We start from the raw sequence: 23,568 nt of genomic DNA, 5'->3' as shown, positions 1-23,568 counted from the left end.
CCACCTCAGAAAATCCAAATCCATCAGAGCCACGAGAACAAGTGACTTAAACCTCAACACAGAAATAAATAGGCGTGCTGGAGGGACAGATTCATAACCCAGAGGCTCCCTACACTCTGGAACAGAATCCCAGTCCATGTTAGGCAGAGCCCCTCACTGACTCTATTCAAGAGAAATCTCGACGAATGGATGGGAGATCGTAGGTTTACCCCGGGGGTCATCTCTGTGTCACTACTAGACAGAGGCATAGTAAACTAAACCCTAAAAGGGCATAGTATTCTCATCCTAAGGGGTGGTGTAAGCCACATACACTCTGGCTAGGCTTATAAATGCCTTAGGGCAGATAGCCTAGTATGAACCTATGAATCTCTGTTGCTGTTTTCAAGCAAATGACTATGTATGATTGCTTGCAGTGTGCAAAAGTAACGAAATACATTGTTTATAAACTTTATTTACTCAAGAGTGCTTGTATGCCTTGTGGAATGTTTATCCCAGGGGCCATGCAGAAAAGGGTCTCTTACTCTAGTTTGTTATACAAGTTAAGAAATGGAAATAAATATTTATAAAGCAATTATTTAATTAATGTCATGTTATATGAAGTATCTACTCTCTTTTGATAATGAAATTGAGTTCATTTTGGTGAAGGGGGCACATCATTTTTATGAGGTTTTGTTGTTAAATGAACATAGAATTGAGTAAATGAAAGACGCTTGTCTAAATCATACAGTCTAGTTAACCATTTGCATATTTTACCAATTTTTTTTTTTGACAGGCCTCCTAATTCAAGGGTTCTGAATCTCCTTGCCCAACTAGACAAAATCAATTCAGAGCCTTCATCCCTGCTAGATGCAGAAAATGCTCGCTATATCACATCAAAAATCCTTCATTTGACTCAAACACAAGGTAATATTTGAACATTGTTTTCTTTTGCCAACCTTCCTTGCATTTTTATTCCTACTGTGGTAACAAAGTATGTTACATACTGACATACTTTGCTCAATGCATACATTTAACAGCAGAAAGCAAGACTTGTTTTTTAATTTGTAAATTTATTGTTAATGTCGACATTAATGAAAAGTTGAATGGAACCTTGTTATCTTGTTGCATAAGCAAAGATTTGTGGAAGGTATTTGGCCTGGACATGGCAGTACAGATTGTGTTTTACAAGTTATCAGTAAGCATTTCTTCTCCACATGAAGTAAATTTATTAGAAGAACTGTCGTTTGTACCTGTGGTAGGTATCTGCTACTAGAACACTAGTGAAATGTAAATTATATTTGTCATTAAATCCTACATTATATTTTAATTAATTAGTATTAATCAGAATGCTACAGTTCTCTGCTATTGAACATTCTTGCTATGTATGAAAATATTTGTAATTTAGAAGTAAGGAATGTATCTTTAATTTAACTAAAGAGGAACTTTTTTCGGTGATGTAGTGTTTTTAAGAGAACCAAGTAATGATAGGTCTGTTAGAATTATGATGGTGGGGAGCTGAGAGCTCATTGTGGTGTCGTGTAGGCAGCGAGGGGGTTTCGGACATGGTCGGACGATCGCTGGCTTAGTTTAAATTTAATTGGTCCCCGCTTCCACTCAATATAGTACAGAAATTTAGGATAGATAAAAATATAGTATATACAAAAGTTATAAATAAAGCATTGTGCTACTACTATATCTTTTTTTGGGCTCATCTCATCTCGATGGCTGGGTGGGGGGGGATGGGCACCTAGGCACCTAGGAAAAAGTGCAGGCGCTCTGCGCTTAGTTACGCCACTGGATGGTGGGCAAGAGTGACAGTTGAGTTGCAATGGAGTTTGCCAGTCACTAAGTAGCAATTTAAATAATCATTTAGAATACAAAAAGGTGAATAAAAATTACATTTATTTTTCATGTAAGAATATTAGGGACATGTCAAGTCGACTGTTAATAGATAGACATAATAATCGAAATGTGTAGTTTTTTTAAACATTGTTTCTCCTAAAATAGGACTTTTGCTTGGAATTCTAAAGATCCAGAAAGGAATTAACCCTCTTCCATGTTATCCTGTTGTGATCACAAAGGCCTTTATTACAAACACAGTTTCAATGTATGTGTACAAAATATCAAACAAGTATGTAGTAAACAACAGATTTGTGGCATTTTTTAGAGAGTTTATAAATTCATATTAAACAACGGCATCACTAATTGTAGTTGATGTCTATGTATATATATATACTCCTCAAGATATGAGGATAATATTTTGGAAAACTTTTGGTGAAGAGGGGTGAATTCACATGCAAACACGTGGTTTTTCACTCTTTCAGATTAGTTTACAAAATGATTTTATATTTCAAAGTAAATATTAAACTGATGTTGTTAATCTTCTTTCCATTCATCACTGATGGGTTCGGTTCCGAGGCCTCGGAATCAAGTCGGCCTTGTTGCAGAGCTTGCGCCAGCCAAAAAACTCTCGAGCTAAGTTTCTACCTAGAATGACCCTCTCCCTGTTAACTCTGATCTCGTTTGCCACGTAGCTGTAAAGCCGTGTTTCAGCTGAGCTCTCAGCTAAGAAACTTTATTTGATATTTGTGTATAAAACTTTGGATATCTTCCTTTTTTATAAAGTGGATAGTATTTCTAGTCTGTTTTCTTCCCTCAGACTTTGTATTCTTCTTTTTTCTACCTGTTATTACCATTGGTAATCTTTCTAGTACCATTATTGGTAGGGCCTTTCCTCCCGTACCCTTGTGGTATTCCTTCAATACCTTCTTCTTTCACAGCTGGTATTTTTTTTCCTCTCTTTCTTGTTAGGATTGTTTTTGTTCCTGTTTTCTCATATCTCTGTACTGGTACAATTGTGACTTTTTTGAACAGTGTTTGGCTTATTTTTTTTTTCTGACTAGTTATACTGTTGGCTTGTGGTTTTTTTATCAAGATGTCCGCTAAGAAAGGTACTTCAGGCTTTAAGCATTGTGCTTCATGTAAGGGCAAGTTACCTAACAGTGATTCTCATGATGATTGTGTATACTGTTTGGGGATGCCACACCTTTCGGTGCAGCCTCCTTGTGACATTTGTCAAAGTTTCAGTCGATGCCCTCTTAATGAGCGCAAAAATAAACTGATACTGAAAGGGTTACTTAAGTCTCCCTTTTCAGAGGCCATTGCTGCGATGGAGGTCTCAACCCCTCCCACTAAGGACAAAATGAGGTCCCACTCGGTTCCCTCCTCACCATCGGGTGATCAGGCTAAGCCTATCAAGCCAAAGGTCCCAAAGCTGTCTTCAGAGCATAAGTCTGCCTTATGGCTTCATCTTCCTCAGCTCCAAGCATCTCGAAACCTTCAACACCAGCGCTAGATTCGACATCGGTCCTGCCTCCGGCACCGATTTATAGACCTTACCACATCTATTTCAACTTTGGCACCTGCCGCCACTTCAGCTCAGGGCACAACTTTGATATCTTTGACACTGACGTTTGTGGAACAGACCATTTCGGCTCTGAGTGTTTTACTGACTAAACTAGATTTGACCCCATTACTCCCAGTCTCGAAACTGAGACTTTGGTGTTGGCAGACCTTACACCATGGACCCGATACTCCCCTTCCATTGACCTGTTTCTGGGCCAGGTGTATAGCCTTTTCATCAAACATCCTGACTCCCCATTCAGAGTATGCACTAGATCCACCAGGAGCCTGACTGAACAAGATGTGGTGCGTCTTGTGGGCCAGCTGTTGGAAGCCAGGGGGATACCCACACTTTATAAGGCCCTTCCCCATGCGGGACTTGGGTTGTTTTCTCCACAGACTCAGTCTTACTCTCTTCCTTCCACCATTTCGGTTCCCCAGCCTTCTGCTCCAACATCCTCCTCGGAACCCATTACCTTGGTGCCGATAGTGCACCTCACTCCGCCTCTGACTTTGTCCCTTTGATCCTCAGTTCCTGCGGAACTGGTCCTTTGATCCTCAGTTCCTGCGGAACTGGTCCTTCCTCAATCTGCGGATTTGGGGGTGGGTGCTTCGGCCTGAGGTTTGGAGCAGTTTTTATCCTCCGTTACTCTGTGCCCATAGCCTCCCCTGTGCCAATCCTGCTTGAGGCTCCATCCGTGGGGGCGGGTTTGTCAGAGCGGGTGTAACCCCAGTTCCGAGGTTCTTTCTCTGTTCCGGGATCCAATCTCTCTTCAGGTGGACCTGCCTTCTGCACGATGGAGAGGGCTCTCATTTCTGGAAGCACTCCTGTGATATTGAAACCCCAGTTTTCGCCTCCTGAACTACAGCTACCACAACCCCCCTTCCCGAGATTCCAGGCAGAGAAGCCACAGGACACCCCTGTTCAGGGTACCCACTCTTCCAAGTCCTCCTCAGAGACCCCCCCACTGAAGAGCCCCCTCGGAAGAAGACGTGCAAGAGGAAGCACATGGATTCACCCGAGGAGTCTTTGATGGAACACATGGATTATGATGATGCTGAAGGGTCCCCGTGGTCACCTCATGATGATGTCTCCTTCGGCGACTTCCTGGAAATGTTAAAACAGAGGGGTGACTGGAAGCCCACCAACCCTTTGTCTGAGGAATCCATGTTCTAGCAGTCATTTCGCGCCCTGCCTTCTACCTCTTGGATGACCCTGTCTATCGATGAACTCATCCAGCTAGTCGTGCAGCGTGCATGAAAGAACCCCCGATTCCATTGAGGCGATCCCTCGGAGACCTGGCAAAATTCTTTCCCTTCCTGAAGAGAGCCCACTTTGGTCCAAGGGGTTACCAGTCAATGCTATGGTGGTGGCAGCGGCCATGAAAAAAGGACTTGGTAGAGAGAAGTCCCGCTGTCCACCCACCCAACAGGGAGTCCCAGGCAGTGGACAGACTTGGGAAGTGAGTTTTGCTATACGGCCCCTGAACTATTTGTCACATTTTACAAGGTTCTAGAGAGACTTGATCTCCGAACTCTCTGGGGCACTCACAGGACAGTTGTCTGACGAGGTCAGGGACAAATTGGCCTTGCAGCTCGCAACCCTGGAATTGATATCCAACTCGTCCATGAGGTTGCTTTCACATGCAACTGAAGGGACGGCCAGAGCAGCGGGTTTGGGCATTGTCATGAGGCATCATGCCTGGATGCACATTTGTGACCTCGCAGACCCCTTCAAGTCTTCCTTCTTGAATGCTCCCATGGAAGTATCATCCCTTTTTGGCTCCAAGTGAAGGACACACTAGCCTGGTGCAAGAAAGATGGAAAAACCCTGTCTGCCATAGGCCTGCAGTTTTCCAATCCTCAACTTACCTTCTCCAGAAACATAAAAACTCAGGGTCCTTTCTGTGCCGCACATGGCAATGAATACCCCCAGGGGCAGACGGGATAATTCCGGAAGATGCCCCCTACAGAAGCAGAGGGGGTCCTCGTAACCAAGGCTCCAGGGACTCTTCCTTTGGACAGCCTTACCAACAATCTTGTGGAGCAGCTCGATTGCTTACCTATGGAAGCAGTCGGGGGTCATTTCTCCCTGCACCAAGCTGCCTGGCAGTCTATTACCACCGATCGCTGGGTGCAGAGTGTCATCACCAGAGGTTACACCAATCCCCTTTCTCGTTACCAAATCTTCCGAGAAAGCTTCCTGATGTTTCACCCAGTCAAAGGGAAGCAGCAACTTCAGAAATAATACAGCTGTCTCAAAAAAGAGAGCCATCCAACCAGTCCCACCAGACCAACGCAGATCCAGATTTTACTCCAGATTCTTTTTGGTGCCAAAAAAGTCAGGGGACTAGAGACCTGTTTTGGATCTCCGCAGTTTAAACAAGTCGGTCACCCAAGCCAAATTCCAGATGGTCACAGTTCAGTCCATTCTCCTTTTTTTGAGAGAAGGCGATTGGATGTGCTTTATAGATCTCTGGTATGCATATTACCACATCAAGCTGGACAAATGCTCCAAGAGTCTGCTTCACTTCCTGCTAGGGGCCAATCATTATCAATTTCATGCCCTGCCGTTTGGACTCTCTACTGCCCCCAATGTGTTCTCAAAATGCTTAGCAGTGGTCACAGCTCACTTGAGACTACAAGGATTCTGGGTGTTTCCATATTTGGATGACTGGCTCCTCAACGCCCCCACCGAGCTTCTTCTGGTAACAGCACTGCAGTACACACTGTCTGTCAAAAGTGTTGGGAATAATAATACATTGGGAGAAATCAAACCTTACTCCTGCACATCAAATAGAATTCGTTGGAGCAGTGTTCAACACCCAGTCCTATCTAGTATCACTCCCAAACTACCGACGCCAGCATTTGAGGCTCCAGCTATGAGTGATACTCTGTCACATGAAAGTTTCAGCAAGAGAAGTTCTTCAGGCCCTAGGTTCTATGGCAGCTTCGATCCCAATAGTGCTTCTAGCAAAGCTTCATATGTGGATCCTGCAGTGGCTCCTTCTTTGTCATTGGTTACCAGATCCAAATAACCAACTGCTACAAACAAGACCTCCTTTGGTGGATGAGGTCAGACACAGAACGTTGGAGTCGCCCTTTACAATTCCCTCAGCCCAGAGCCATTGTGACCACGGATGCTTCCCTAATTGGGTGGGGGGCCATTTTTAGGGAAAGACCGTCCAAGGCACATGGTCCACCTCAGAGGCCCACCTGCATGTCAGTGTTTTGGAACTGAGAGCAGTGCTGTTAGCGTTGCAAACCTTTCATTTGACTCTCCCTTCTGGGGCCATTGCAGTCCAGTCAGACATCTCATTAGTCTGGTTTATCAACAAGCCAGGAGGAACCAAGTCCTACCCCCTGTGTCGAGAAGCTATGAGAATTTGGCAGTGGGTGATAGCTTCCACCTGCTTTCTGATAGCAATGCATATCTCTGGGAGCTCCAACGTAATTGCGGACAAACTGAACAGATGCATCCTCCTGCCTCATAAGTGGTCCCTCAACTCTGGAGTGGCGACAGAAATCTTCAGCCACTGGGGCCAGCCTTGCTGCGATCTTTTCGCCTCTCCTTCGAACAACAAGTGCAGCAGCTATTTTGCCTTTCTTCCCATGGGGGGGGGTAAAGAGTCCCTGAGGTATGCTCTAGTCCACGATTGGCCCATGGGACGTCTTATTGCTTATCCTCCCATACCCCCGATTCCACAATTTCTAAAGAAAGCTCTTCGGTTGAGATGCAAGGTGATCCTCATAGCTCCGTTAGTTTGGTTCCCCATCCTTTGGCCTCACCTAGTATACCCGCTGCGGATTCTGGACCCTCTTCCAGATCTGATTACTCACCTGCAAGGGTTGAGCCACCTGAATCTGTCCAGTCTCAAGCTGACAGCTTGGTTTCTCCACTTCCATTAGTTGCCAGGCAAGCTAATTTTTCCTCGCCTGTTCAAGACATCATTCTGGCCTCTCATAAACCATCCACCAGAAAACTAGATCAGGATAAATGGAAGAGGTTCTCCATCTGGTTTAAGGATAAGATGCTAGACCCTTATTTGGCTCCAGTAACTGCGGCACTTCAATACTTGGCTAAGTTTTTTTGATAATGAGCCTCTGCCTCTACTGTATGAGTACACCTAGTGGCATTTTCTAATTTCCACAATGTTATAGATGGCACCCCTCTTATCTTTTTACGTCTATGCAAGGCCTTCCTCAAGGGAACCTCTCGTATCGGGCCTCCTGTCAGACAGCCTGTGGAACCATGGAACATCACTTTAGTCCTTCAGTCTTTGACTCACAAACCTTTTGAACCTGCTGCGAAGTGTGACCTAAAGTTTTTTTCTTGGAAATGTTTGTTCTTGGTAGCCTTCACGTCTGCCAGAAGGGTCTCGGAGCTACAGGCATTGTGTATCAAGAGGCCCTATCTGGTCTTCCATAAAGACAGAGCATCACTTTGGTGTAATCCATCCTTCCTTTCCAAAGTTGTTTCTGAATTTTCCATTAACCAGACCATTGACCTACCAGTGTTCTTTCCAAATTTTTCCAATAGGAGTGTACTGCCTTTGCTCCTTGGACGTACATAGGCAACTGAGATTTTATCAAGATAGCACTAAACCTATCCGCAAGTCTGAGCAGCTTTTTATCTCCTTTTCTGGGTCCAGAATGGGATATGCTGTTTCCAAGGTTACATTATCGAAATGGCTAAGGGACTGCATACGTTTCATCTGTTCCCTCAGTAAGGAACCTATGTCAAAAGTTAAAGCTCAGTCCACTAGTTCTTTGGCAACATCTGTAGCTTTCCATTCCAGGCCTTCCATGGATGACATCTGCACAGCATCTACTTGGGCTAAGCCTCATACGTTTATTAATCATTACAAATTGGACTTGGGTCTCCAGAGGGAGAGCTGCCTTTGGCTCAATGGTACTCAGGAATGTTCTTCTATAAGGGCTGCCCATGGACCTTAAGGTAGCTTGGGATTCTGTCCCATCAGTGATGAAAATTAACATCATCTGATAAAGAAGTTATGTCTTACCATAACATTTCATCTGTGTTGTTCATCTTCTTTCATTCATCACCCCCCCCCCCCAAAGGCTCCTGGGGAATGCTTTGGGTCCAAGTGGTGTCTTAGGGTATTTGCGCAGAAGTGACCTCGGCTTTACTTCTCTTTCTCTAGCAAACTTGATCTGAGGTAACAGGGAGATGGGCATTCTGGGTTTTTTGGCTGGCGTGAGCTTTGTAATAAGGCCAACTGTACATTAAAAAGGACGTTGTAGTACATGTAGTGCTGTGATTATACTCCAGTATTTGGAAAAAGACAAATTAGTCAAGCTCTGTCCAACCCCTACCACCCAGGTGGCTAGTTCCTTTCCCTGTAAAATAAGTACCATATGGCACATTTGTTCCACCCAGAGGTGAGGGTCAAGTGGCAGTAAGTCGTGCTATCCATTCTGTGGGAACCCTTCACGGTGGGGGGGGGGGGGGGTTAGCCCTAGCAGTTCCTAGAAAGTGCACTGTGCATGCCCAGTATTAGTCTCACTGCATGCTCAGTAGAACACTCTGAGGGTTTGGCATGCATTTGGGCTTTGGTGGAGGCATATTAACTTTTTTCCCTAAGTGCTAGAATCCCTCAGAAGGCCCTGCCCCCTTGAATGAAAGATGGCATGTTGTCTTTGATGCCATAGATGTGCAGTTCTCAGCTTCCTTCTTGAGAGGGAGATGAGCAGCCATTTGCATTTTTACTCCTCTTCCTCCCCTTGGCAGCCCCTCCAACACCTGGGTGACTAGTCAAACCTGAGTTGTCTGGGGAGTAGCAGGGTTTTTTTTCCTTCTAGACCAGTGGATTTGGCTTACCCCAGTTGTTAACCAGAGATCGGCAAGCATGTTAATGCAGGGATGGCAAATGGAGTTTTTTGTGCAAATCCATTTGGTATTTTGACGTTGACAAGGTAGCATGCTGTTTTTATCCTGCTTTCAAGTTTTTAGTGTAACTAGGGTGTGATGAAAGAGCAGCCACCCCACTTGATAGATGTTAGGGGTGCAGTCAGAAGACCTGTTTTTAATGGCTTGCTGTCCTATCCTCTCATTCATGCGAGGAGCAAAGTGTAATGGTATTAGCACTAACTTAGAAGAGAAGTAAGGAAGAATGGACTTTTTATTGCTCTCTCATTGAGCTTGAGGGTGTAGAGCATTAGACCTGGGACTCCACCTTAGCAGATGGAGGAGTGTCAGATTGGAGAGCACATACAGTATCTTTATTTTGCTTCTCAGCCTAGTGTTGAGGAAGGCCAAATCGAGGAGTGGCACCCGGTGCCAAATGACCAGCTGTGGCTCTTTTTCAAGTAATATGTTTTGTTTTATGTTTGTGAAAAGAAATTAGTAGCTTAAACACGCGACTCATGGTTACCCAAGTAGATTATGTAGATAGGGAGATCTATGACTTTAGTTTGGGATTTTCCTGTTTTCTGGCATGACACAGAGAATTTTTCAGCGATTAGCTAAGAGGGTGCTACTGGTGAATGTATCAGCGTGTTCTCTGTGATTTGCTTATGTTCATTTTCTTTGCTATGGGCACCCAGCTTGCGTGCTAGGAATTGTTTCTTCCTTGGTGGTACTTTAAAGCTTTAAAGACTGAGTTTGTCTTCATGATTGCTACTCTCCTAGAGGTTTATATTTGAGGAAAGCAAAACTAGCACACCATTAACAGGATGGACTTTTTGGCATTTTTTATTGCGGTCTTCGACCATTATTGCAACCATCATTGTTTGTTCAGAAATTTGGTAGTGAACGACACATTGTAGCTTTCTGCTTTGTGAATGTTTTCTAGTAATGTTGCAAGTCTAAGGATTTTAATTAAGTGTTTTTAATTTGTAGCAGTCGGCTAGAAAATTAAAAGTCTTAACTGAGGTGTCATTTTGAGAACGATTAGATGTACGTAGTAAGGGATATTGCTGCAGGTATCCTGTATCTGTATCGGAATTGTCTGCAGATGGATAATGTTAATCCTCTTTCAGATTTTTCAGCAGTTTGTGCACATGACATTGCAGTTTTAAACTTTGCAGTCTGGCTGTGAAATAAGTTTGCATGCTTCATTTAGACACTTTTTGCTGTCTGAAATAAATCAAGAGTTTTCAGTTAGACCTTGTTTTTCACAGCAGTTCTGGTAAAGCATTTTAACTGTATAACTTGTTTCAAAACCTTTAAGCACAGTTTATCTTGCCTTCTTTAGGATAAATGCTCTCTGACAAAGTCATCAACAATTGTTTTTGTTACTGTCTGATTCCTAAAAGATAGTTATCCATACTGCCTTTTTGTTTAGGTGAAAAGAATGGTGTTAAATCCTGCCCTTACTGTATTACATTTTGGAAAAATGCATTGGGAAAGAAACCTGAATCAGTCCCACCTGCTCCAAAAAGCTAGACTGGATGTTCTTCATTCCACATTGCTGCAGTCCTAACCATTGGATGCAGAAGCAGTTTCTGAAATATTTCGAAGTCGGAGTTTGGTTTTTCTTGCCTCAGTATTTAACCGGATGTCAGAAAAAGTGAATAACTGTATTTCTTGTGGGAAACAGATACCTCATAGGGATTACCATACTCTGTGTATACCTTGTTTAGGGCCTGTTGTTGGTTGCCGCTCTTGTGCTAGATTTAATAAACGCACTATTAAGAGAAGGTTAGACTGTGCCAGGTTAGTGTTTAGGGTTGATGAACCGCTCTGTGGAGCCAGAGGTTTTGCCAGGAGTTTCTTTGGAGTCTCAGGCAGACACTTTACTGTTACAGGATGTGCCTCTCAGGAGGTAGGCCAGGCTGAGGGGCTTCTCAGGTAACTGTTCTTCCCTCTGTTCCCAAGTTAGTTAGAGCTTCTCCTACTGTTGCCAAAACTTCTTTCAGAGGTAGGCCAAGTTCAGCTACAGTGGGGTTTCTCCTAGCACTTCAGGTTCTGTGCCTAAGAAACATATGCTTAAAATGGCAGAAGATTTAATTACTATGATTAGAGGCTCTATGCCCCTCCTGATAAGAGGCCTAGGGTGGAACCTGAGTTTGAGAGTTTGGAACAGTATTCAGAGGAAGAATTACAGGACTTTCCTCCTTATTCTGATTCTGATGTGGATGATTCCACTTTCTCATTTTCAGAGACTCTGCATTCCATGAGGGAACACTTTAAATGGGAAGGCCAAGATTACTCTGATTCAGGAAAAGGCTTAGGGAATTCTTATTTTACCACAACATAGCTATACCTCCTGTGTTGAATGTGGTGGAAGATGTTTTGCAGAGGCTTCCCTGAACCCTGACTCTTTGCCTCCTGCTCCTGTTAAACCTGATAGGTACTATAGGGTGCAAGCTCATAAGTATTTATTTAGGAGTCCTTTCTCAGGGGCCTAAAGGTGTTAAGGCCTCTGTGGTTAAAAATCCTGTTCCCACTGATAAAGAGGCAAGGGCTTTGGATAGGTGGGGAAAGAAAGTGTATACTTCTTCCACTCTAGCCATGAGGCGTTGAATTGTCAGTTTCACATGCTAAAATATCAAAATTATCTCCTTTGAAATCTAAGGTGGATGCTTTGAAGGTATAGAGTGTAAAGAGTTGCTGGATTTACTTCATGTGTCTGAACAAGTGGGTAAGCATTCTTTGCAATGTGGTTTTGATGCTGTGCAGGCCTCCTCAAGGTGGCTGCCACTAGTTCTGTTCTTCGCAGGCATGCCTGGTTGAGGGGTGAGAATTTAGCTGAGGACGTTAAGACAAGGATTTTGGATGCTCCTTTACAGTCTGATGTGTTGTTTGGTTCGCCTGTGGAAGCAGTTCTGAAGAAAATGGAGGACAAAGCTAAGTCTATGCAAACTGTTAAAGATTTTTGCAGGTGCAGCCACCGAAGTTTAGTAGAAATTGGCCTACTAAGGGATGGACATATCTGATTCCCAGTCTAGGGGTAGGTCTAGGCGTGGTAGGGGCAGAGCTCAAGGTTCTTTTAGGCCTAGATCAGGGAGTTCACCTGCTCAGACTTCTGGTGAGGGCAGGGGTCAGTCCTTTGTAAACAGACCCAATGACCTGCTTTTCAGCTGCCAGTAGATTCTCGTCTGGCAGCTCCTTTGGGAGGAAGACTGTCTCTTTTCAAAGAAAATTGGGATTTCATTACTCAAGACAGATGGGTGTTGGATATCATTCACCACGGTTACAGGTTTTATTTCCATACATTGCCCCTTTCAAAGGCATGCCAGATGTTCCTCCTACAAAGAAAGAGGCTCACAAGCAAATTTCTCTGTTACTCCAAATAGGGGCCATTCAGTCAGTCCCTGTAGAAAGGGGCCTAGGATTTCTGTTCCTAGTACCAAAGAAGGGGAACACGTGGAGACCAATTTTGGATTTATCTATCCTCAACACTTATCTGGACATTCCCAAGTTCAAGATGTTGACGTTACAACAGCTTTTACCTCTGCTGGGCAAAGACCACTGGATGGTAACTTTAGATCTCAAGGAAGCTTACCTTCATGTGCCTATAAGACTAAGTTGCAGGAAGTATCTGCGTTTTCGAGCTGGAAATTCTCATTATCAGTTCTCTGCATTGCCCTTTGGCTTATCAGAGTATTCACAAAGGTTCTGGCTCCAGTGATAGCTTACTTCAGACTAAAAGGAATTCAAATCTATCCTTACTTGGACGACTGCCTGATTCTGGCTCAAGAAAAGGAGGACCTTCTACAGTATCTGGAATATGTTATAGCAGTGCTAAGATGCCTAGGGTATTCTGTGAACGAAATAAAGTCCAGTCTAGTACCCTCTCAAGACATGTGCTTTCTGGGTGTGAGACTGAATACAGCAGCCCAGATGGCCGGACAAACAACAGAGTCTATCCCTTTACTTTCATCAACTATCTCATCAGTCCGTGCTGACTGCAAGGACAGTCCTTCAAGCATTAGGGTTCATGGCATCTTGTATTCTGGTGCTTCCCAATGCCAAACTGCATATGAGGAAGCTGCAATGGTATCTCAAAAATGTATGGACACAGCACTGCCAGGATTTGGACACTGTCATTCAAATAATACCTTGCATCCAAAAGGAATTTTGTGGTGGGCTCAGGAATGTCACCTAAACAAGGGACTCTCTGTGACCCGGCCAGAGGCGAGTCAGATTCTAACGACAGATGCCTCAGACATTGCTTGGGGAGCTCATCTAAATGGAAAGTGGATACAAGACAAGTGGCCTGCCAGACTACAGCATCTACATATCAACATGAAAGAGATGTTAGCAGTCCAGTTTGCATTAATGGCTTTCAAGGAGTTACTTCTTCCAGGGCAGGTGTTGATTCTAACAGACAACACAACTGTCATGTGGTACATCAACAAACAAGGGGGAACACATTCTTACCCATTGTGCAGGCAAGCAATGATTTTATGGGAGACTCAGCTTGCAACTAACTCTTCAGGCAAGGTTTCTGCCGGGAGCACAGAACTCCTTAGCAGATGTGTTAAGCAGACAAATCATGGATCCCCAGGAGTGGAAACTGGATCTTCATGTATTTCAAAAGTTGACAGTGTCCTGGGGAACTCCAGACATAGATCTGTTCGCTTCTCCACTAAACCACCAGCTGCCAAAGTTTTGCACAAAGAGGTTACATCACACAGCTTGGAAAGTGGATGCTCTTTCTTTCAGTTGGAAAAATCTTCATGTGTATGCGTTTCCACCTCTGCCTCTTCTTCCAAAGGTGCTTCTAAAGGTCAGACAAGACAAGCCAAGGATGATTTTAATAGCTCCAGATTGGCCTCGGCAGCACTGGTACCCATTACTGAGGAGTCTAGTAAAGAAGCCTCCATGGCCTTTACCCTTGATTCCACACCTTTTGTCTCAGAGAGAAGGCCACCTGCTCAATGTCAAGCTTCACTCTCTTCATCTAACTGCCTGGCATATTCTGTTTTGAGAGACAGCCGGTCTCAACTTCCTCAACAAGTTTTGAATGTGATTATGGAAGCCAGAAGACCTAGTACAAGGAAAGTGTACGCAGAAAAATGGAGGAGATTTTTATTTTGGAGTACAGCAAAGAATTTGGAGATTTCTGAGCCTAATTTGAGTGTGGCTCTTCAATATCTTACTGAGTTATTGGACAAAGGTTTGTCCTTCTCTTCCATTAAGATTCATGCTGCAGCAATTTCAGCTCACTATGATTGTGACCCACCATTGTTTATCCTTTGTTCAAGCAGTTTCTCAGAGGGGCAAAGAATATAAGACCCGAGCTCCTACTCCTGCTTGGGATCTCAATTTTGTGTTGGAAAACTTACTCTACAACCTTTGGTACTGCTGATTTAAAATATTTGTCATGGAAGACTGCTTTTTGTTGGCTATTACTTCTGCAAGAAGGGTTTCTGAGTTGCAGGCCCTTATGGCAGTAGAGCCCTTTCTGATTTTCCATAAGGATAGGGTATCATTACTAATCCTTCCTTTATGCCCAAGGTGGTTTCTAGTGTGGCTTTAAACCAAACTATTCATTTGCCTACTTTCTATGCAGATCCCCAAAATAAAGGAAAAGATTTTGCACACTTTAGATGTACATAGGCAGTTGCGTTATTATTTAAGCAGGACTAAGGATTTCAGGCAGTCTCAGCAGTTGTTTGTTTCTTTTGCTTTGAGTTCTCAGGGCAAGCCTGTGTCTAAGCAAACTATTTCTAAGTGGATTGGGTTTTGCATTTCTTTTTGTTATTCCCATCATGGCAAGGAGATTCCGGCTGGGATTAGGCCTCATTCCACTAGGAACAGCATTTTAAGGGGTGGCAACTAAGGATATTTTAGAGGCAGCTACTTGGAGTTCAGTGCATACTTTCTCTAAGCATTACCACCTTCCTCTCTACTCTAAATCTAGGGCTGGGTTTGCCACAGCCATTTTGCAAGGCATGTTGGCAGCTCCTGCTTCTTTATGATTTGCCAGCCTCCCTTACCTCTGCTTTGGGATTACTGCAGCAATGTGGAATGAAGAACATAGTACAGTTTTGTACCTACCATAAATGTAGATGTTCGAGGATCCACATTGCTGCAGTCCCGCCTTCCCTCTGTGTTTAGGGGTGGTGGTGAGTTGCTGTATATTATTGTACATCTGTATATATATATATATATATATATATATATATTGTATATTAGTTTGGTGCAGGGCTTTTTGGTGTTTTGGTTTGAGCCTTGTCTTTTTAGGGTCTTCTGACATCTGGGGCAAGAAAAGACTGAAGATATCGCATTGATCGCCAGTTCTAATCTTTTTGACCGACGTCAGCCATATACTTTGGTATTCGGGCCGACTGGACAGCGGACTACCCAATGGTTAGGACTGCAGCAATGTGGATCCTCGAACATCTACATTTATGGTAGGTACAAAACTGTACTTTTCGCATAGGTGGCATGTCTTTACTCTTTAAAAAGGTGTTCAGTTTTTATAGATTTTTTTTTGCGATGTACAGTTGACTGTGCAAAACCTGGCGACCAATGAGTTTAAGAAGTCAAATGAGCAATCAGACATCACCTCTGGACTAATGTGATTACTATCAGGCAAAGAAAGCAGGTTAGTTAAATCAGTTTAAAGAAAAAAATGTATATCAGCTTTACTGATTGTTGGGCCAGATCTGTATGATGCAGTGCAACTGTGATATTTTAAACTGTATTGATAAACTGAGGAGAATGTAGATGCCTCTCTCAAGTAAGAGCTGTGTGATTCAGCCCAAATTGTAGATAAAGACGGCTTGCAAATAGTTAAATGTGGATACGATGTAGTGAATATTTGTTTTCAACCTGCTGTTTTTCCTTTTTTAAAAAGCATGCACGGTAAAGAAATCAACCTGTTGAATATTTGAAAGCAAGATTTTAAAAACATCTCTTGATGCTTTTTACTTAATGCACAATAACATGAAATTGAGGCAGTTGAAGGAACAAGGGAAAACGAATACAAATAAATGTTTCACCTTCCATTTGCGGACTACAACAGAAATTACCCCTGAGAAAACTGGCCCTTCTGGAAGCAAACCAAAAAGCAGTAGGCTTAAAACAGGAGGCAGTTTAAAAAGAACCAATAAGCATGAAAGAGAGAAAACAGCAGTCTCATTGCCCCCTTCTCAGCAAGACAGTATCTTCTCCACAGATATGAGATGAATATTTATAATTGCTCGTCTCTTGGATTTCTCCATGCACTGTAAACAGGGTGCAGATTTTTCCTTTGTGTAGAGCAGTGTCCTTTAATAAGAGTGCTCTTTGGTAGTGTTTTACAACAAATATCGAAAAAGGAACAGATTATGTTGTGTTTGTGAATGGTGTTCAGCTAGAAAAGCAGAGTTAATACTGTTGGAGGGGCTAAATCCATGTAGAGGTTGTATTAGGAAGTTTAAAAGATACATTAGTAATTGAGAAGGAGTGCATTTCTCATGGATCTTTGGTAAAGGAGATAATAGTGCAGTGGGTCTTAAGAAAGTTCGGTAGTGGGGCCCCATTTATTCAGTGGCAGTATATAAAATCATTTCCATGAGGTAAAGAATAGGGATTCATGTGTAGATCTGCTTCTATGTCTAAAGACTGGGTAGGCAGTGACATCAAGGATTCTGCAGGAAGGCTGCCTGGGACTAAGATAGGTAGTTTGATTTATTTATGTTTTTGAGGAGGTGGGGACAGGCTGGAGAATAGAGGAGTTATTGTTGCTGTTAGGTGGAGATTTGGTTGTTGGAACTGAATTGGATGTGGCTGCATTTATGAATGGTTATTAAAAACACAGGTTTTGTTGAAATCAGCTTCATTGGGAAGGAGATTAGGCTGGGTGGATTACCCAGGTTTCAGTAGGCGAGTGATGGCTGACTAACTTTTTTGGGTGTATTTTGTATATAGCTGGTGATGGGTTTGGCATTTTGCAGGAGTTTTTTTTTTTTTTTTTTTTTATATCCAGACATTCCATGCATTATGTATGGTGTTGTCTAAGGGGAGATGTTTTAATATGCTGTAGTTGTAGAGTTTGAGAGTATTTGTACTAATGAAGTTGGGGGTTGAATCTCCCTGCACTTTCCTGCATAGCAAGCTGTCAAATGGGGCAAGTCTACTAGAGAACTAGTATCCAAGGGTTGCAATATTCCATTCATATTCATCTCTGGGCCCCTTCCAGACATCCCAGGCCAAGGCAGCAGCCAAATTAGAGGCACAACATTTCCTAGTACTTCCCAAGAAGACAGAGGACTTCAGCCCTTCTTGCATCTAATATAAGTCCTTATATAAAAAAGGATAGATAGCCAGGACATACAGGATGTCATGCACTTCAGGATACGTGCCAGACATTACCATTTCAGAACCCTGCCATTTGGACTCACCACAGCTTAAGTGGCTACCAAATGAATGGTAGCTGCTTCATCTAATCTGTGGCTGAAAGGGCAGCAGTTTCCCCTCATATGGATAGTTTGCTTTTAGCAGTATGTACAAGTACGCTATTGATTAAAGCAAAACACTTTCTAGTGTGGTTGTTCTGGTTATTGGGAATATCAGTTAATGCTGCAAGGTCACAGATACAGCCAACACAGATTTTCATTTCTTGCTTGCTGCCAGGGCACAAAAACTTGTATTATCAGCCTTTCTCCAGATATAATCTTGAAGCTCCAGTCCAGCATTCATCTTTTGTAACTGTTTTTAAAATGATGGCTTATTCCTGCTTCAAGGTTCTGAGTCTCGCGTCAGTCCATTTGCCAGATATTGCATAAGGGTTCTACAGTGGTCACTTGTGGTTCATTTTTCTCAGAATATAAACTCAGTGTCTCATCTAGTATGAATTGCACAGGTGTTCTATTTTGACGTCTGCTGTGTTGGATTCTTCTGGACAGTTTCTGTCAGGGCAGTCATTTCCCCAAGGCGTGATGGTTGCCATAGGAGCTTACTAGGCTATTGGCGCTGAGGCCCTTGCAAGCCTAGCCAAGAATTTAGCCTATGTTCCGAAAAGTCAGTCCCTGATGGATGATTCTCCCTCACTCTCTACCCCCATCTTCCTTGTAGTGGGGGTGGCCACTGTTTATGGTATACAGTCCAAAGATAGCAAGGGTCTTAATCACATGAAGAGACCTGTCTGTCAGTGTAGTGGAGGAGCGAATGAACACGTGTCTGCTAGCCATTGTGATAACATTTATGTGGTTTGATATGTTAATAAACAGGGGAGAGCCCACTCTTCTTCCCTCTGTCAAGAGGCTGTGAGGTTATTGGAAAGGGCCACATCAACTCATTTGTTTCTCATAGCTATGCGTATTCCTGTTCAAGCCAGCTCTGTAGTGGACACGCTCAGATTATGTTTACTGATGCCACGAGTGGTCCCACATCAGTCAGCAGTAAATACCATCTTCCACTGGTAAGAAAAGCTTTGCTGCAACCTCTTTGTATCCCTGAGCAATGCTAAATGCAGCAGCTAATCCTACTATCATAGGTGGTGGCTAGGCTGTTGGTCCTGAGGCCCTTATAAGCCTAGCCAAAAGTTTAGCCCATGTTTAGACAAATTAGCACCTGGTACCCCTGTCCAGCAGGGACATGGGTGGAATCCCAGGTGTATGTTTTCTGTTTCCCATCCAGTTATCCAGGTTGTGCTTAAAAAGGGGTAAAGAGGTACTCTGCTTGATGTGGAGAAGGGGTCTATTCCATAGATGGGTAATCTCTGGGCCACAAATCTGTCCCGCCAGTAAGTCTTGTTGATGTCAGAGACCAGGTTGAGGACGAGTGTGCGGGTTACTCGAGTGGAGCTTGACTTGCGGATGTGCAGCAGTCCCATCAAGGTGGGGTCCATGATCACCTTGTATGCCAGACAGAAGTCACCTCTGATGAGCCTGTATGAAACCGAAAAGAGGGATAGGACTTGTAGCCTATCTGTGTATGGTAGATGTTTGAGGCCCTGGATCCTCCTGGTGAGGAAACTCTGTGGTCTCTCCAGCTGCTGCGTGTGCATACTGAAATGGGAGTTGTACTCCGTAGTGGGCCTTATAAGGGAAAAATACAGGGATGTTATGACCTACTTGTCCCTGGATGAGACACCCTTACTTATGAGGTGGGCCATGTAGAAGACTTTCCGTACAACGGAAGCAACATGGTGGTCAAAAGTCAAGTTCCTATCAACCTGGGTGCCCAAATCCCTCACGACTGATTGAGTGCTTAGGACGTTGTTATTAATGTGATAATTTGTGGAGACACCACTCTCCCCAAAGGGGCTAATGATGCATTTTTTGGTATTTAGCTTGAGGCCATGTTTCTGGCAACAGTCATTTGTCTGAGTGAGACCCTCTTGGCGGATATCCACATCACTAGGAGAACTGATGACGGCACCTAGCTAGTCATCTGCAAACTTGGGCAGCCATAGCCCACTGGTTTTGGCTTGCACCTCAGAAAAGTACATCCCAAATTACAGAGGCCCCAAGACCGAACTGTGGGGTATGCCGCTTGTTACAGGTCTACCACTTGAGGTGGCTTCCTCTATTTTTGACTACGTGGGTTCTGTCAGTGAGCCACTTTACTACACATCTGGTAACATAGGGATTGATGACTAGTTGAGAGAATTTATATATTATGCCCAAGTGGAGAATAGTGTCAAAGGCTTTGGCCAAGTCAAGGTAGGCGGTGTGCACTGTCTTCCCCTCATCCACGGCTTTGGTGACTGTCTCAAAGAAATCGACCAAATTCAGCAGACATGACCTCCCCTTGAAGCCAAACTGTGTGGGATCAAGTGCCAGTTTCCTTGTTAATGAGGTTCATGATCTGTTCCATGGCCTTGCAGATTAAGGTAGTTAGGCTGATGGGTCTATAATTTCCCAGATTGGTAGACTCTCCATTTTTGTTTAAAGGGATGACTGTGGCTATCCTCCACTCAGCTGGGACAAAGCCAGAAACTCGGGATTTGGTTGAATAGGGTGCCTAATGGTGCTGCAAGTTCCTACCTGAATTCGTGTAGGATGCAGTCTGGGATGGTATCAGGTCACATGGAGGCTGTATTGTTTTGCCTTTGAGAGAGCAGTGATGAACTTGTTCCCTAGATATAAGGGGAAGGGGGCAGGTATTGGGTATGTCCAAATTTACTGATGGGGGGGCAGAGGGGTAAACTTTTTGCTGAATCTGTCAGCCAGCAAGTTTCCTATATCTACGGCATTTGTATATGTGGTGTCCTTGATCACCAGTTCTGAACAGATCTGGGTGCTTTCTTTGAGGTTGCGGACATACGTGAAGAAGGCCTTATGATTATCTCTAGTAGATGTGGCCAATTTGGACTCTATAAGTTTGCTTTGGAGGATTTCACTAGTGCTATTTGCTTGTTCAGGCTAAGGAGACATTGCTTCCAGTTGGGCACCTGCTCTTCTTGGTCAGCAATTTTTTCCTTTTGTTATAGAGTTCTATTTATTGCAGATGTCCACCAGACAAGCTTACTCTTCCTTGCGGGGGTTAATTTTAGTCCTTTCGGTTATTCCTGATTCCATGCATCTATATAAATGCTCGTATAGTGCTTTGGTGTAGTTTTGAATTTTGGTGCCAGTTCCTACAGAGGGGGAGGGGGCTGTGAAGCTGTTTATAGCATCCCTCAGGAAGCTGTAATTAGCTTTGGAGAAGTTTTCATGTCTGATCCTAACTAGAGAGGAGTTGGGGGAGATGGTGACTTTGAAAGTGACCGCTTTGTGGTTGGATCTTACCAGGTAGTATGATACTATAGAGATGCTACAGTGGTTACTCATGTTGGTTAATACCAAGTCCAAGATATTATCACCCCTTGTGGGAGTATCGACTAGCTGTTCCAAGGCATTTGCATTGGCAAAATCAAGGAATCTCTGGGCATTTGTGTTCTGGCATGAGCAGTTCTTCCCGTCTGTGTTTGGGAAGTTAGTCACCCAGGATTAGGGAAAAGGGTTGACTCTTGATAGACTCAAATAGGTCCAAATAGGCAGATTAGGCATTTTGAGTCATATTTGGGGGCCGGTAGCTAGCTATGATTTGAATAGGGGTATTTTAAATGGTTAACTGTACCTGGAGTGTCTCCTGTGCTTCACACTGTTTGACCAGCCTGGAGGTGTGTATGTCTTTAGTGTATATTGAAATTTCACCTCCTTTGGCTTTACTGCCTACAGTTTGGGTTCTGAATGTGTGATAGGATGAGCAACCAGGTAAGCCTGAGGTGCTGTCTGCAGCTTTGAACCAGGTTTCTGTGACTGCACAGATGTTAGCATTTTCCAGGGTTAGGAACACTTGCAATGAGTGCAGTTTCATGTTTAGACTCCTAGAGAAAAAAATGATCAATTTCTACAATTGGCTAAGCTTCTGGTGTCATTCAAAGGGGATCCAGTGTCTGTCAGACTGGGATGACATGCTCGACAAGCCACGCTGCTTTGCTAGAGATGGCTTGCACTTGTCACCCTTAGGTTTTCGAATACTGGCCAAGGCTCTTGCCACCCCCATAGTGCCTTTTTTAGGCAAGGCTCAAAAGACAAAACCCACTGCCGTAAATAGCACAAGTAACAAAAAACTTGAGGGTAATGCTGCTCAATGCCAGAAATCTAAACCTCAAAATGCACGCACTCGAGGCACTCCTCAGTATGGAGAAAATCGATTTATGTGCAGTAACAGAATGGTTTAAGGCTCCAGAGAGCACCCCGGCACTACCAGGCTGCAACTCCTACCATACATTTCGGCCTCAAAACCCGGACCGAAATACAAAAGGCGGGGGAGTATCCATATTCATCAAGGATACCCACACCTCCAGGTTAGTGGCACAGTACGATGCTTCAGAGATCATCCACGTGCAACCAACAACGGGCAAAACTGCTATTCAAATTATAGCTTGCTACAGATTACCCACCATGTCCCAAGACCCCCACTCCGCACTCCTGGAAACACTGGGAAACATAAAGGTCCTACCAAACACCCTGATATTGGGTGATTTCCATTATCCAAACATTAACTGGGAGAACTACTCAAGTACGAACTCCCTGGCCCAAAATTTCCTAGAATTTATAAAATGCCCTAGATCAACTGGTTAACACCCCCACCAGAGGTGACAACATACTGGACCTGGTTATCACCAACGTGGGCGACCGGTGTTCCACACTGGAGGTCAACCCCTCACTGGTTAGATCTGACCATAAACTAATCACTCTGAATATCCACATTCCGCCACCACCCCAGGTCAAAGAAACCACCGTGAAAAACTTTTCAAAAGCAAACTTCATGTTACTTAAGATCGAGGTGGGAAGTTTCAAAGCACCCATGCTAAAGGATAACACTGTCCAAGTTGCAAAATCCTTTACTAATGCACTCTACGAGCACCTACAAGAATGCATGGATCGTGCTATCCCAAAAAAAACCAAGACTCACTCTTCCAAGAAAAGGAAACCAGTCTGTTGGACCCCTGCCATAAAGAAAGCTATACAATAGAAGGAGGAAACTAGTACAGAAAAAGGTAAAATCCCAAGAAGGGAAGATATCCCTGATCAGTATCCGCAAGAAACTACGTTCCCTCATAAAATCATCCAAGGCTAGCTTTGAAAGAAAAATTGCTATGGACTCCAAAGATAACCACAAGGCATTCTTTAGCTGTTAAGAATCTAAGTGGCAATTCTCAGATCTGCTCGGAGTTAGTGCAGAATGGCACAAAATACACTGAACCGACCAATATAGCCAACATCCTGGCAGACAGGTTCAGTGCAAACTTCACTCCCTTCTCACCCCCAAAAGGGCCCATAACTATACCAGAAGAATGTAGTGCCCCTGAAATCACAGACACTCCGGTTAAAACAGCCCTTTCCAAAGCAAAAACACAGCATCAATGGGACAGGACGGTGTCCCAGGCTGCGTCCTACACAAGGTCAAAGATGAACTAACCCCTCACCTAAACTCACTGTTTAAACTCAGCATCTCCACAGGTTACGTGCCCGCAGAGTGGTGCACAGCAACGGTTATTCCGCTCCACAAAGGTGGAGCCACAACGGACCCCAGGAACTATCGCCCTATAAGCCTGACTAGCTTGGTCTGCAAAGCTATGGAGTGAATCATCATGGATCGAGACATTGGAAACCTCCAAACACTGGACCCCAACCCAGTTCGGCTTTAAGGGCAGATCATGCCTCCTAAACCTGGTGGACTTCTTGAGACAGTTAACAAAGGTATAGACGAGGGAAAGGTGGTCCACACAGCCTACCTAGACCTCACAAAGGCCTTCGACACTATTCCCCACTCAGGTATTCTAGACAAGC

General features: G+C 43.9%; 1 protein-coding gene across 1 annotated transcript in view; it reads left to right on the top strand.

Moving 5' to 3' along the window:
• Window positions 1-23,568, top strand: part of AGTPBP1 (ATP/GTP binding carboxypeptidase 1) — a 2,804,614-nt gene that overhangs the window by 445,414 nt on the left and 2,335,632 nt on the right. Inside the window, exon 3 of the mRNA XM_044060898.1 lies at window positions 773-903. Within this exon, the coding sequence (XP_043916833.1) occupies window positions 773-903 (131 nt within the window). The remainder of the gene's footprint in view (window positions 1-772; window positions 904-23,568) is intronic.

Source organism: Protopterus annectens, chromosome 2.part0, assembly GCF_019279795.1.
Source record: "Protopterus annectens isolate FY-2018-M chromosome 2.part0, PAN1.0, whole genome shotgun sequence".
Taxonomy (NCBI): domain Eukaryota; kingdom Metazoa; phylum Chordata; order Ceratodontiformes; family Protopteridae; genus Protopterus; species Protopterus annectens.
This window is presented reverse-complemented; position numbering and strand designations above follow the sequence as displayed.